General features: G+C 39.6%; 1 protein-coding gene across 1 annotated transcript; it reads right to left on the bottom strand.

The window, feature by feature from the left end:
• Positions 1 to 623: 623 nt before the first annotated feature.
• Positions 624 to 16,549, bottom strand: LOC141301331 (intestinal mucin-like protein). The gene is made up of 18 exons (XM_073831577.1): positions 16,519 to 16,549; positions 16,254 to 16,411; positions 15,900 to 16,074; positions 11,643 to 11,890; positions 11,350 to 11,533; positions 10,944 to 11,154; positions 8,506 to 8,684; positions 7,254 to 7,323; positions 4,868 to 4,968; positions 4,702 to 4,733; positions 4,428 to 4,605; positions 4,221 to 4,325; positions 4,081 to 4,121; positions 3,714 to 3,842; positions 3,309 to 3,425; positions 2,245 to 2,364; positions 1,055 to 1,171; positions 624 to 659 (listed from the first exon to the last, which is right to left on the bottom strand). The coding sequence occupies exons 2-18, from the start codon at positions 16,383 to 16,385 to the stop codon at positions 624 to 626; spliced, it is 2,175 nt and encodes a 724-aa protein (XP_073687678.1). The 5' UTR covers positions 16,386 to 16,411; positions 16,519 to 16,549.
• Positions 16,550 to 16,576: the final 27 nt, after the last annotated feature.

Below are 16,576 nucleotides of genomic sequence, written 5' to 3'. Positions count from 1 at the left end.
AAGCAGCATACACGCACTTGGTGAAGGGCCGGGGCGAGAATATTAGGCTGGCATTCGTCGTAAGGTACGCTTTTGGCCCAAAAAAGCGCTGTAAGTGGATTCTCTGTCGATGAAGAGGGGCCACCTCGATGGCCTCCTACTTCAAGAGAGTTTCTACTTCTTACTCCACAGTCAGAGCCTGCCAGGGGCCACATTAGTAGCAAGAGTCCCTTAAAAGGATGGCGAAAGAACGCCAAACTGATTCCCTTTTTAAACCTTTTGTCTACAGTACGTAGGACCCATGGCGGGATAGGACACTTCCGCTTCTGCTCGTTGCGGTACGAGGACCGCAAACAATGCACACAATCAGCCTCCTCAAAGGCTGACTGGGCATGCTTCGCCCCCAAGAAAACAACACACAGCGTGTGTGTGTCCTCAGCGTGATATAAAGTGGGCACGGAGGAACAAAACGCTTAAATTGTGCTATCAGCCATTTTATTCTCTATCAAAGTCATCTCAAATAAAAGTAGAGCAAACTGGCCCTTAAAAGCAGTGCTGACGGACAAACATTCACACAGAGTGCGACTGAAAGAGAGAAGCTGGCGATCGCTTTGACCGCACGTGCTTAATAGCTTACTGGTTCTCTACGTCACCCCACCCGTGGCGTCATACGCGCTTCTCTATTGGACAGATTACACACGTGTTCAGAGCGTGGAAACACTGAAGGCGTTCTGATTAAAGCGTTACGACGCAGCTCAACGTTCCCGAAAGAAAACTGCTGGATTATTGAGCTGAAATCACATTTTACTGAATAAGTCGTGCAAAAGTAAATGCACTTTGCATGCTTTCATTACATGGCAGTGTTTAGTTTGCGAACCGCTGTTAAAAGACGACGATGAAATGCAAACAGGGTGTAAACATTGTTTTTCAGAGGCATGCTCTGCCCTAAATTTGACACTCCCCAATGCAGTGGCGTTGTAGCGTTGTCAGCAGCACTTCTTATGTGTAACAAATTAGAAATAAGCAACAGCCGAAATACATCCAGAACAAGAGAAGATATAGAGAACATACTTACAAGTCCACAACTATATGAACTATAAGGACATTCTATTTTGGTCTTCTCAGTCTCAAATGACCCATTAGTTTGACGGCAGGTAACAGTTTCACATGTGTAATGGTGGACTTCTCCAACCTGACACGAGACAGACAGACATGATTCATTCAGAGCAGATTATTTGTCTGATGAACTGAAAGAATGTAGCAAAGTTTAAGAACATTTTCTAATGTACCTTGAGTGTGTGTGTGGTGTTGTCTGGTGCAACATAAATACAGGAATCTTGGATACATGACCCACAGCAGTCTTCTTCTTTTTTCACATATTTAGACCCCTTGGAGTAAAAACAAGTTTACACAGTGCTTTGAATAAATATTTTTAATTAAATAAAATTTATAAGTAAACAGTTCAGATACAACAGGCTCCAAGTGCCGTCTGGATTTTTTTTCTAAAATTAGCAGTTTTCTCAGGCTCCCATGTTTATGTTCAGTTATTTACAAATTACTGAACCTACACATGGAAGCCTGATAAAAATGCTTATTTGAGAAGAAAATATTAAATGACACTTAGAGGTTCTTGCATATAATATTTTTTTCTGTACATTTGATGTGTGGTGTTGAGACTAGAGATTCTACTTACAGGCCCACAGTCATGTGAACTCAAGTAAGGACAATCTATTTTGGTCTTCATTGTCACAAACGAGCCATTAATTTGATGACAGGTAACAGTTTCACATTTGTACTGGATGACTTCTCCATGCTAACAAAATACAGACAGACTCCATGAGGACTATAGAACAGATTGTTTGTCTGACAAACTGAAAGAATGAAATAAATTGAGAGTGTTTTCAAATGTACCTTGGGAGTGTGTGTGGTGTTGTCTGGTGCATTATAAATACAAATCCCTTGTCTACATGATCCACAGCACTCTCCTTCTTGTTTCACATATTCAAACCCCTTGAAGTAAAAGATAATTTTATCATTTTATCAGTCAGCTGGAGGCTGGATGAATGTTATTGGACAGTGTGCCACAATGCAACTGCTCAACAAAGATACAATTTCACTAGCATTGGTGCTGTATAAAAATCATCAATGATTGAAGAAATGTGTAAAATCAGTAAACAAAGAGTGTAATATCTCAGAAAAAACAGCAATTTAAAATACTAACTGAACAAGTGTGGCATGTTGAGTTGAAGCAGAGATTCTACTTACAGGCCCACAGTCTTGTGAACTCAAGTAAGGACATTTTGTGGTGTTCTTCTCAATCACAAATGAGCCATTGGTTTGATGGCAGGTAGCTGTTTCACATTTGTACTTGTACTCCTCTCCGTCCTGCAAAGAGATAAACACATGAGGATTAATTTGGAGCAGATTCTTTGTCTGATGAACTTAAAGAATATAGAAGAGTCTAAATATGTTTTCAAATTTACCTTCAGAACATGTCTGGTGTTGTCGGGTGCAACATAAATACAGGCCACTGGTGTACATGTTTCACAGCACTCTCCATCTTTTTTCATAAATGCAAACCCCTTTGGCAGAAACAAGTTGATGCAGTAGTTTTAATAATACAGGAATTATATACTTTTATATAGAAAATTTTAGATTATCATATGAGTATCCAGTAACTTAAAACACTCAAGTTCAAGTCCATGAACTTAAAATATACATTACTGTAATTGTTCCTAGTTCATTTTCAATCAGACTTAACCAAAAACAGACTCACAGTTTAATGGTGGAGTCAGCTGTGAGCTAAATAAAGGTTTAAATGATTCTTTGAATCAGTAGTTTTGATTCAAACTGCTAACTCTCCAATGAGGTTGATACTGTATTGTGAAACTTTTCGACTGACACATTAAAAAGACACAGTAAAAACTCTTCTTAAGAATCCTTAGACCATTATTCAGATAAAACATTTTGCAATGTGTTTGTTGTTGTGTGCAGGAAATACAGGTAAAGACATGCAGAGACACGAGACTGTCGCCAATAAACGCAATGAATTCAAAATGTGAATAAAAAGAGTTTAATGATATCACTTTAGTGAAAATTAATTGATTACAATTAATGAATATGATTCCATTTAAAAAAATGTTTTATCAAACATAAAACTATGACTCAAACTACAAACTTAACAAAAAAATTAATGCTGGTAGAAAGAATGCAGTGCCCTACTGGGGCTGTAAAAGCTTCATTAACAGCGGGAAAAATGTGTAACAAATTAGAAACAGCAACAGCCAAAATATATCCAGAGCAAGAGAAGATATAGAGAAAATACTTACAAGCTCACAATTATATGAACTATAAGGACATTCTATTTTGGTCTTCTCAGTCTCAAATGACCCATTAATTTGACGGCAGGTAACAGTTTCACATGTGTAATGGTGGACTTCTCCAACCTGACACAAGACAGACAGACAGACATACAGACACATGAGAATTAATTCAGAGCAGATTATTTGTCTGTTGAACTGAAAGAATGTAGCAAAGTTTAAGAACATTTTCTAATGTACCTTAAGAGTGTGTGTGGTGTTGTCTGGTGCAACATAAATACAGGAATCTTGTGTACATGATCCACAGCACTCTCCTTCCTTTTTCTCATATTTAAACCCCTTGAAGTAAAAAAAATAATTTATATTAAGTCTACTCCTCATTTACTGTTTTCAGCAGGAAAAGCCTAAACTTACCGGAGAGCAAGAGGGGATCTCAGGACAGATTATAGGAGAACAACTGAAACTATGTAATTCAGTCTGTGGGTCTTTATCCATTTGACAGTTACATTTGACACAAGACTCTGCAGAAATGTTAGCCCCCGGCTAGAAAGAAGCAAATAGAGAAGAAAGTGAACACAACATGCATTGTTCATGATTAAACAGCAGATAACAGATATTGTATGTTTGCCAGATATTTGTATAATTTTTTTTAATTAAACAATAGGTTGTACTTTAACAAATATTAAATATATTTTGAATGCAGATCAAAGGTAATTTCAAATCACATCAAGATTGACTCTTGATTCATCAATAACATATGAAAAATCCATGTGTTTATTACCTCATACTCAGAGTTATTGTAGACACATACTTTTTTCGGCTCTGTAAAAGCAACACATGCACATTAAACCATAAAAAAGCAGCATTTGACAAATGTGACAAATGCAACCTTATCCAAGTTTTTAAGACTAATAGCAATACCACATTTGATTTCTGGACAGCATTTTCCATCAGGCACTTGCATGACTGGCACATATCCGACTGCACAATTTTTATTCAAATGTGGGCACGTGCTGGCATTACAATCTACATCGTAGAACAGTGACAAGAGAGGAAATTATTAATTTTATGGAAATTACAATGCAAAACGAAGCAAACTGCAAATGAACAACTACAAATTGATCTTACTGCAAACTTGTTTGCTGCAGCATGGGTCTGAGGGATCGGTGACATTGAACAGCATGAAGCCAGGCTCAGTGCAGCTCTCAGGATTCACATCTGGACACTTTTGGTGTTTACAAATCACTGATTGGCTGGACATATCACAGACACAGTCCTCACAGCTGTACTTAAAATGCTCATTAAACTACAACAGAAACAAACAAACAAAACATTGCATAAGAGCACTGGGATGCTTCTTTAACAATTGGCTATTAAATAAACAGCTTAAGCCTTGCCGTACCTCACGTGGGGTCCCAGAGGGGTCTACGCATCCTATTAGAAAAGACCAAAATCTGAATATTTCTCAAAAATGGCTATAGTCTATCTATCTGTCTATATATCTATTGATTTGGAGAGGTACAGAAAGTTAGACCAAGACTCAAACGCACACAGTAATGGCTTCTTACCACATTTTGGCACACATAATCCTGACTCTTTGCTGAAAAGTGTTGTGTTTTTAGGACAGAAGCAGCCTTCTGTTGGCACTATAATGATGCCCTCTGTAGGCCTGGAATACAAAGATGATTTACAGCCTACTACAAGCACTGTTAATATCACAGTGAAATTAACATTACTTAAATACTCTTTTTTATTTTAATTTCGTTTTTGTATTTTCTTTCTTTTTATCAGGTTGATATTACATGACCTTGCATCTTCATCAAAAGAAAATTAAATTAATTTGAAAGGGAATTAAATAATAAATACAATGGACTAGTCTAAATCATATCTATTGGAATTTCAATAGCATCCCCATTTATAGAACAAATCAGGAACAAACTGTATACATACATGTATACATACTGTTAAAATGTTAATTTCAATAGACAGATTTGGCTTTTAAAAAGGCTTGCTTAATAACAGGTTTTCACAATAACGCAACCTTCATGTTCATTTGTCACATAAAAACAACTGAATTTCCACAACTGTCTAAGTCAGGGGTGTCCAATACTCAGGGGCGCCGCTAAGGGGGGGAAGTTAGGACAATTCCAACGGCCCATGCCCTTTAGGGGCCCCCAGAGATTTGCTTTGGTGTGGTAGGGGGGGCGGGGAAACCTCATATTTTGTCATAGGGCCCAAAATTGCGAGTGGCACCCCTGCCAATACTGCTCCTGCAGAAAGTAACTCTAACCTGCTTAAACACTCTTGCATGGAAGTTTCTAGTGAATCTTAAGGCTTTCAGGTGTATTTAATTCGGACTGGAGCTAAACTTGTTACAAATCCGGCCTGTGGCTTTCCGTCTGCTCAACACCAGATCATCGCACTGTCATTATATTGATTCTCACACTACAAAGACTTTTGCATGTCACCATCCACTGCACTGATTACACACAGCTGCACCCAATCACCAATACACTTTCCTTGTGTTAGCCACATCTACGGAGCCCTACCAAGTATTTCCTGAGTCTAGTTAAATCTAGTTTCTAGTCTGCCCTGGATCTCTTGCCTGTTTTGGATTACTCTTTGTCTTGCTCTTTTAGACTCTGGTTGCCCCACGTCTGAACAATAGTTTGTCTGTTTGGATTACCCATTTGCCTCGCCCCCTGGATTACATTGACCGACCCTCGCTTGCTTGTTAGACTACTCTTGCCCTCATATACCTATTTGCCATTGTTCGACCCTGCCTTTTTTGAGCATGTTTATAAATAAAGCTTTGTGTATGGATCCGCCCGCTTAAGTCTCTATCGTTCCGTTACAAAACTCTGCAGGACAGTGGCTCTCAAAAAACAGATGTGGACACTAGGGGTGGCACGGTACATGAAAAACAACCGAACCGTTCGGTTCGCTCGTCTCGGTTCGGTGCGTGTGTGCACCGCACGGTTCAACGGTTCAACGCATGCGCAATGTAGCCTCGTGAGTGTCCTTTTTGCACGAAATAAGAGGTGTGTGTAGACATACACACAGTAAAAGTGGAGTGCTGCAGGTTACGTCACGTGTAGAAATGGCAAGTGTGAGAGATAGGTAAGGCTGCCCGGAGTTGGAAGATGCGCCAGATATGATACGCTGTTCATCCAACTTGGCTGTGCTTTCAATTTTATTAAAGGAAAGGATGAAGCTGATTGGTTGGTTCATGTCACATGGTCTGCGGTGAGCTTGCGGAATTTTGAAAAGTTGAGATGTTTTTATCTCGATGCGGCATGTACGCGCCTGGAAAAAACGAGCGTGCCGCACCGCGTCGCTTCCATTACGAGCGCGCATACCACGCGTCTACATTTGAAATAACAAACTTGAGTGCACAAAAGAGGCTTCATGTGAACGGCCCCTTAGCCAGGTCAGGTGTGTGGGAACATTTTGGATTTCATCTTTATTTGTCAGTTCATCTGGGAAGACATCACGCCAGTGTGTTGGTAGACATGCAAGTTAATTCTTCAGTTCAGTCTTTATGTGCTAAAAAAGGCACGCAAATTCCTGTAGAGATACACATTGTCCTGTTTTTGCCAAATAAATGAAAAGCATGTTATCAATGTCTTCTCTCTTGCTGTATCAAATCTCCCCTAGCGTTCCTCAGAGATGGTCTCAAAAATGTCAAGTCCAGTTCAGTTTGTGCATGATTACATGATATAACTTTTTTTTTTAATAATGTATCCTTAATTGTGGATAATCAAGCTACATTTCATATGCCAAAGAAAACTTCTGGAGTGTTAAAGATTAAAATGAAAAATAAAAACAAGAACCGTACAGAACCGAAAACCGTGACCCTAAAACCGCAATACGAACCGAACCGTGGGTTTTGTGAACCGTGCCACCCCTAGTGGACACAGGTTGTCTAAATCATTACAGGACAAAAGGACATACCTGTCTCTACATGTCGGTGGTTCAGATGGACCACAAGGCAGGAAGATTTTGTCTTCTGGACATTTAATGTCTGAGGAAGAAACATTAACAAGTTCTGTTAATTAAAATCTCTATACCTCCTACAGAATATTACATTTACATTTATTTACATTTATTCACTTAGCAGACACTTTTATCCAAAGTGACTTACAATTATTCCACTTGAAAAGTTAGTCTTCTATGAAAACATGTTCAATTTTATTTTAATTTTCTAATATATGCATTAAAGTCCCCCTGCAGTCACTAATGTTTCCATTATAACTCTTCTTGGATAATCATAATGACATAAATAATTTCTTCATGTCTAAACATATCCTGAATATAACTACACCAGTGGTCTCCATCCCTGCTCCTGGAGAGCTACTGCCCTGCAGAGTTTGAGAATTCTGCTCCAAACCAGTCAAACATATCTGAACCACCTAATCAAGATATTCAGGGCTACTTGAAAATTATAAGCAGGTGTGTTGGAGCAGAGTAGGAACTGAAGTCTGCAGGAAGGTAGCTCTCCAGGAGTGGGGTTGGAGATCCCTGCTCTACACCCTTACGCAACTTATCAATATGCTGTACGCAAACTTATCAATATGCTAAGTAGCTAGTCTACAGCTCAGACTTGCTCCACTTTCATTTAGTTAGCTGAAGCTGTAAACACAATGGTAAGCAGCAATTTTGGTTATCGTTATATTTCTTGCAGTTTTAAGATAAATCCGCAAGTTAATGGACTGCAGCCTACAAACTATAAAGCTGTTATTTGTCTTAGTTCATTGCAACATCGCAAAGTTTGGTTAGTATCTGTGAAGCTCTATACTGCATAATGAATCTCTTATTTGCACTTTGTCAACACTTTGTTTTGCTATAATGAGAGGATTTGCTAATGTGCAGAACTCAGCACTAAACAAAAACTCCAGCGTTTTAAGTTAAACTCTGATTCGCAATTGCCTGGCTACGATGTTTAACATTGTAAAAACCTTTGGCCAGATATGGAAAGCATTATCTAACAAGTTAACAGAACAGGTTACAGGTTTGTGATGGTAGAAAGGTTTGTCTTTGGTACAACTTAGTTTTATTGAGAAAATGCTCAGCAGTAATGTTGAATTGGTATATGGTTTATCTCTAAGAATATAATAAAAAAACACATAGACATGTAAACAATGTTATAAACTTGATTGTTACCACAGGGGGTCTTTAAATCAATCTATTTTATTAATGAACTTACTGCAAAGCTCAGTGTAGTTCCTCCAGTGTATGCAGATGCTGACCTGCAAGCAAGCGCTTGCATAACTCTGCAAACTGGCACACACCATTTGAGATGCATTGCTCATATGAGAGCTGTCATACTGGCAGGCTAAGAAGAAGTTTTCAGGCGGGATATGGGAGTGGCATGCTTTGAACACCCTGAGAATGTTAAAAATAAAGAACAGATGATTGAAAGGGCAAAAAAAGCAATAGCACAAAGTTTAATTAAAAGGGTCATCGGATTCCCATTTTCCACAAGTTAATATGATGCTTTAGGGTCCTAATGAAAAGTTTGTAATATACTTTGATAAAAAAATTCTCAATGGTAGTGTAAAAAAAAAACACTAATTTTACCTGGTAAAAAATGGCTTTGTTCTCAGCAAGCGATATCAGTACATGGCCCTTTAAATGATATGAACCTCTGCTCACCCCGCCCCTCAGTTCTGTGGGGCGTGTCATTACAACGCACATGGGGTGTTGCCTAGACAACAGTTTCGGGTATTATTTGGGGAAATAATGATCGCGTGAGGCTTTGAAAACACATCTGTGCAACTATACCAGTTTGAACCGGAGTTGGAACCGGGTCCAACTCCGGTTCAAACTGATATAGTTGCACAGATGTGTTTTCAAATCCTGACCCCCGCCAGATTACTATACCCCCCTAGTGTTGGTAGGTTTAGGGTTAGGTGTGGGGGAGGGGTTAGGATTAGGTGTGGAGTTAGGATTAGGCAATCAGGTAGCGATTTCAACGAGAGGGGGTAATAATTTGGAAGGGGTCGAAAATGGGCACAACACCGGAACAAGATGACACCCACGAAGAAGTTCGGTAATTATTGCTTAAACAAGGCGTTTCTGAATGGTTAGTAAACTTAATGTCACTTTGATATATCTCTGTATGTACTGGCAGGATAGCATACTGAGAGAGATACCAACGCGATGTGTTTACTGAGGTATAGTTTACTGAACAAGAGCAAATAAGTGATAGATTAACATAACTTACCCCGTCGTAATATTGAAATACATAAATGTGAGTGTTATGGACTTTACTCGTATGCAGTTTCTGGCTGTAAACACTGTTTTGCAGGTATTGCGTTAAAGTTACCATTCTCAATGCAGTTATAACTGATCCAAAACGATTTAAAATAACTGTACATGACTTCATAATGGGGATGCACGATATTTATCGGACAGATAAATTATCAACCAATAAGGGTAAAAATAACGTCATTTTTATTGCTCCAATAAATAAATGAAACCCGATCCGATAAAGTACTCTTGCTGGTAAATCAGTCTTGTTAATCTGAGATTCATCTGCTGTCCAAGTGCAAGTGACTGCAGTTGTAAACTGCAGTGACTGTTTGGACTTTGTCGCGTTTAATTCGTCATCATCTGTGTCGTCATCATCGTCTTTGCCGGTCTGGAAGTTTTTCACGTTGGCAGAGGAGGACAATGCTATCGCTATATTATCTTTTAAATGGTCAGGATCATTATTGCACATAATATTTAGTACAAAAAAACTCTATTTACTAAATAGAACTGAACTATATATTACAATTATTTAATTGAATAAAAGTTACACTTAAGGTACCTAAGTCACATTTGACTGCCAAAGAGTATGAGAACATATTAATTATGTCTCTTTATCACTCCCCAGAATAAAATGTGATTGTAAAGCGTATTCAGAGTTCACATTATGTGGTAATAATTACTCGAAATTGCTGTAAATATAGTAAACTGCTGTCTATCCTACATAAACCCATTCAAACACATTGACAGCCGCGGAGTTGTTTGGAACTATTGAGAGATCCATGAACCACATGACTGCGCGACGGCGAGATCAAAGCGTGTCGCAACCACTGATCTTTATAATTACAAGAAAGACTTAATTATCGGCTATCGATATCGGATAAAATTTTTCATATTGTGAAAATTAATTTGCGGAAACATTAACCTATTTAGGTAGATCGGTGGCCACATTCCCTTCAAAAATAAAATTCAGCCACTGTGTCCTCAGCGGCTCAGATGTCGGTAGTAAATGACTGCTGTGTTCGCTGTTACACCCATCAACTGTACTCCACACTCGCTTAGGCAACATTCTGCTCCAGCGTCAAAACAATGGCTGACAGTTTACTTCTCACTCAAGGCAGGACTATGCTAAAACATTACTGTCTATCATCTGTCGTGGGAGCGGCCTCTGTCGGTGTGACGGCACACATAAGGCATCTGAGAATTGCTTGATATGAGAAGGGGAAAATTATTTGACTATATTAAAAGAAACTACTGGGCAGATCTTTGTCATTCTAGGGGGGTTGTGTACACACACTCCTAACACACATTTCAGTTCAAACAGCTTGTAAAAGTGCATGTGGCACCTGATGACCCCTTTACCTTTAATTACACCTCATAGAATGAACTCACTCGCTCTTTAAAAGGTAGCAGTCAGGAAGGGCTGGGTGTGATGTCCCTGTGGGTTTGGGTGTAGGTATTTTCGTAGGTAATGCAGTTGGTCTAGTGCAATTATTGCCACCCACACCACTGGCTGGCCAGTAATCTGCCATCACTGCACAGTCATTGACCAATATCCCTCCAGGGATCATGCAGTCATCAGCCTGGTTGTTGTTGCATGTTCCTTCACAAGAATTATTTGGAATAATTCAGATTAATGATTCACAAAAACAAATTCTTTCAAACAACAACAGCTTGCCTTTTTAAAATTTTGCATCATATATATCCATAAATTGTTTTGACAAACATAATTTTTTTTAAATCATTCAAACTAGTTCAACTCTAGGAATTATTTATTTATTCTAATGTGCTGACTTACCACAGTGACCTTGTGTGTTTTTTCCAAAATGCTGGAATGGCATATTGATGGTAAAGCCAGTGATTCCAAATGTTACAACAACATTTAGCTGTGGAATCTCCAGGATCAAGTATAGAAATGAGCTTATGACTCTCAGACCATTTTGAGCATATGGCAGTGATAGCTTAACGTTGTGCTTCAGAGCCTTATAGAAAAACAGACAATTACAAAGACAGCCAAGACATTTATAATACAATAAAGTGCAGACCAAATACATACTGAAAGTCTTTTTGCAATCCTACTGTAGGTCTCACCTCTAGATCTGCACCACCAATGAACATGTGATTCCTAAGTGTAATGACTTGTTTGTTGTAAGACACAATAATGGATCTGGGACAGGATACAGGCTCACGAATGTCACAGTAGACATTCTCAATGTAAATCTTCAAATGATAGCGAGGCCTAATTTCCTCCATTAATATATAAGTGCAGTTTCCTTGGTAAGTGTAGGAGAGTCCATCAAATGTGATGTAATGCGGGTCACCCCAGCCTTGACAAAAGCCTACAATCAGGAGAGGGTAAACAATAAAAAAGGGCATTGTACTAAGCACTAAATTTTGTTGATTCTTTTTACAAATTATTCCAGTAACCCTCTAACCGATCCCATTCTAGTTCACCATCAGCTAAATATAACTTTGATTTTTTTTTTAATAATTATTTTTGCCCAGTTGTCTATGCATACTGGATAGGTTAGAATAACTTAACATTCAGTAATAAAATTCTCTAATTATTTACTTATCTTTCTGCAGACCACTGTTCTCCCCGTCTGTGTAATTCATAAACGTGCATTTCTTATGCATAGTAGTCAGATGATTTTAAACAGATCGGGCTTCTTTTGGGCTAGTTTTGAGTAGCAATTGGACAGGTTTTGTTTGGAAAACCTGGCAACCCTGATACTGAGGTATCTAAGGAAAATAACCCCCATACATTCTCTTTTGACTCTGAACTTTCCACCTCATGAGAGATAATCTTGTGCACATTGTGTACAAAATAGGCAGCATTATCCAAAAAACGCACATCTCAGGTAGACCATGATTGCTGACCTCTTCCTTAGGCAATCATTAGTAGTTCCCAATGATGCAGTGGGAACAGGAAACAAATCCATCCACTTCGAGTGAGCATCAGTGATGTGACCAAGGAACGGACCTGCCTAATCTATGTGTACCCTTTCCCAGGGTTTCTCGGACCACTCCCATGGTGCTGTGGTCCCAGTGGTGTTGTGGCTGGAGTTTTCCTGTGTTCCATGATAAACAGCTCTTTGCCAAAGCCACAATGTCTTCATCCAGCTTTGGCCACCAAAATTAACTCTTCACCAGCACTTTCACGTAAGAAATGTCAGGATGGCATTGATGTAACTGCTGTAAGACATCCTTGCGACCCTGTGGAGGTATGATGACCCGAGAACCCCACAAGACACACCCATCTTCAACACTCAATTCTGTCAGCACCACCTGTCGTACCAGTGCCAAAATGGGGTCTTTTCCAGTCCAGGTGAGAACCTTCTCGGCTGATGCCAAAGGAATGTCATCCATCATTAATATTTGGTCTTCTGAACCTGTTTCTAAGGCCATGTCAGGAACAGGACACCACCTCAAAGAATCAGCGTTTGTATGCTCCTTTCCTGGCTAATAGACTATTGAGTATTCATAAGCCTGCATCATAACGGCCTACCTTTGAATTTGCAGTGACACAAATTGTGGAACAGCCTTCCTTTACCAAAGAGGGATAACAGTGGTTTGTGATATGTGCAAATTGTAAACTTCATACCATACAGATACTTGTGAAACGCTGAATTCCAAAAATAACCGCGAGCCCCGCTTTGAATTCTGGACTGGAAACTGATGGGTCTCTCTTTGCCATCCCCCATTCGATGTGATAAAACCATTCCCACCCTGTAGGGAAATGCATTACAAGCCAAGATGACGTCTTTTCGAGTATCATAATGAACAAGCACCTCAGGAGACTGAATGAGTTGTTTTGATTTCTCAAACGCCTCACGTTGTTTACTACTCTAATGCCGTCATATGCTTTTTCTCAAAAGGTTATGTAAGCAAGGTTGACAAGTTTGGCAGGAACCTGTGGTAGTAGTTAAGCAGTCCCAGATATAATCTTTCAATTCAGTGACATTTTTAAGAAGATGGTGCTTTTTGCAGAGCTTTCACCTTGTTTGGAAGTGGACAAAGACCTGTAGAGTCCACTCTATGGCCCAAAAACTCTGCCTCTCGCTGCATGAACGCATACTTTTGCCTTTTTAGCCTCAGTCTGCCTTCTTTCAGCCACTTCAGAACCTCACTCACTGTGTGCAAACAATCTTGAACGTTTCTGCCCATTATGAGAATGTCATTGAGGTATATTGGACCCCAGGGTCCCAAAATCTTGTCATTGAGTAACTGCCCTAAATCCACTTTCACTTTCTTTTTTAGAGTCTAAGGTACACCAAGGTACAAAAAGATTCTGTAAAATTTACAGTAAAAAAAACTTTACAAACTTTACCGAGATGTTCCATTTTAGTCAGCCACGTTCAATGTTACGCGAACTGACATCATAGGGTCCCTACGAAAAACGCCACAACCTTAGTTACATTATGTAACTGAGGTTGCAAATCCTGACAGGTATGACTGAATGCAAGGCCATGTGAAAAACTAAGGAAAAAGGGGGGAGATGGTGGGAATAAACCATGGGGAATCCAGAGATATCAGTGCCAAGTCCAGAGGGGGAGAAGGAAGCCCATACTGGACATAGTAAAAGACTACTCTGAAACTGCCGGGCAACGGAGGACCCAGAGTTCCCAGAGGAGGAAGAGTTGGGAGCAAGTGCACGCATCTAGGGAATGGCGCTGCAAGCTGACACCAAGCAAACAATTTACCCGATGTTACCCAACACACCTAAGTACAAGGAAAATCCGAGTGGAGTGAGCCCTTACTACCAGGGGGCACGGCTCACCTTGGGATAGGTATGTCCCAGGTATGTCTCTGTTTGGAGGCATTACCCTTTTGCTGACCTCCAAGCAGACAAAGAGCTGCTCTGAGCATTTCATGTAATGCGCAAGGTGCAAACAGGACACAGCAACACCAAGGCCGGATCTGTCTCGTCCAGAGGCAGTGTTTGCAGGTTCACCACCTGATATCGAAAAGGAGTGGTGGGAACCTTGGGCACATAACTGTACACAACGTACACCCTCAAAGTGGAGTCGGACAGCCTCCGGTCCAACTTTTCTTGCAGAAAGGAAAGCACCACACCGGCCGAGCATCTCTGAGAGTCCATCTGAGCTTCCCAGAATCAACTCCAGATGAGCTGGAGCGCCTAGGGGTAAAGTCTCCGTTCCCTAGGAAGGGTGAGCTGTCATGAGAGTGTGTCGGCAGCCAATTTAGCTTTCCTGGAATGTGAACGGCAAGCAACAATTTGAGCCACATCTGACTCCAGAGGAGGAGATGGTAGGCGATTTGAGCCGCGTCTGACTCCAGAGGAGAAGATGGCGGGAGAGTTGCGACATGCGACGGGAGTGTACACTGTCCTGGTAGTTGATGTAAGCTACTGTCGCTATTTTGTCGCTATTAACAGTCAAATTTACATGTATTGTCCAATACAGTTTTTCACCATATATAGTAGGGTAATTTACTGTTAATCATTTAACAGGTTTTTACTGCAGCATTTTTACCGTCTTTTACCGCTAAATTCAGGGTCATTTTTTATAGTTTACCAGTCTGTGCTTATAGTACCTTGGAACAGCATCCTTGAAGACCTAAATTCAAGCTGGGGGACATGTCCATATCCCTAAGCCCCTTTTAAACACAGCTTCATATCTGGTCAACACCTCCTGAAGTGTCATCAATTCTGTGTTTACTAGTTTTACCACACTCCAGCATATGTCTAGCTCTTTAATTCATCCCCAGTCTAGATGGTTTGGTCTAACCTGATTACCATGCTGAACAAATTTCACCTGTGGCCCCTAGTATTTTTACTCACTCACCCATATAGGTTTTCAGGTTAAGAGAACAATCCTTCAGCTCGGGGAGTTTGCCCACACCCCCTAACTTAGCATATTCAGTCTTTGACATAATAGTGAAACTGCAGCTCATTTTGACCTCAAAATGTACCTCAGTGTCATTCACTTTTAAAAGCATGCTTATTGTTGTACCAGAGGCTTGTGTTAAAATAAGGTAAATAAAATCTTCTCCTGAAGATCCCAAAAAAGTCAGTTAGTGCCTCAGTGAACTCAGAGAATCTGTCAATCTCAGCTGTCAATCATGACATCACGGTCCCGTTTTTTTAGCATCACATAACTAACTAAAACCAAACTTATTTAAAAAACGAACACTTGAACTTACATCAGGGTGAAAAAAACTACATAAAATGACAAAAAAAAATCTTTGGAAAACTATTATTTGAGGTGAAGTGTAATTTGGTGTAATAAAACTGCTACATGAATAATAAATCAAGAAAGACATTAATATAAATTTCAGTTACTCATGAGCTACTCTTGAGTAGCTTGAGATTGACAGTCTACTTACAATCACATGCATATTGCTGGCAGCACTGGCGCTCATCCTTGACCAGCACTGTTGGCCGGTGATTTTTACAGGTGATGTTCTGCAGTGGTGGACATTGCAATGGAACAATCTCAATGATGTCACCCTTTAGGCATTTTGCCATAGTGCAGTCAGATAGCCTGAAGGTCTCATTGGTCTGGAAACATTGCAAACAATATTAGAATTAGTAAGATCATGCGAAGGTAAACTGAACAGTATTTATTTGTGGTTTCCTTTGGCTATTTAAAAATTTTAATGAAAAACATCAAAAACTGTAAAAAAAAAAAAAAATATATATATATATATATATATATATATATTAAATGTATATTTTACAGTTTTGTTCCATTTAGGACAGTCATATTGTGGATGAGGTGTAGGTATTATGGGTGGTGGACATGGCACTGTGCTGTTCTGAATTGCACAGGTTAAGGAACAGATCATGGTCAGACAAATCCCTGATCCCATCTGCTTCTTATCCAATATTGACTCTCCTATAAATAAGAAAGTAATCAGAACACTTCAGTGACAAACTCCTGGAAAATATCAGACAACTGTATAAAACATATATGGTTTAACAGTTCAATGTATAGTTACAAACCAGGCTTATATTGTCTTCCTTGAACTACACAGAAACATTGTGTAGTGTTTGAACTTAT

This window comes from Garra rufa, chromosome 25, assembly GCF_049309525.1.
Source record: "Garra rufa chromosome 25, GarRuf1.0, whole genome shotgun sequence".
Lineage (NCBI taxonomy): Eukaryota > Metazoa > Chordata > Actinopteri > Cypriniformes > Cyprinidae > Garra > Garra rufa.
This window is presented reverse-complemented; position numbering and strand designations above follow the sequence as displayed.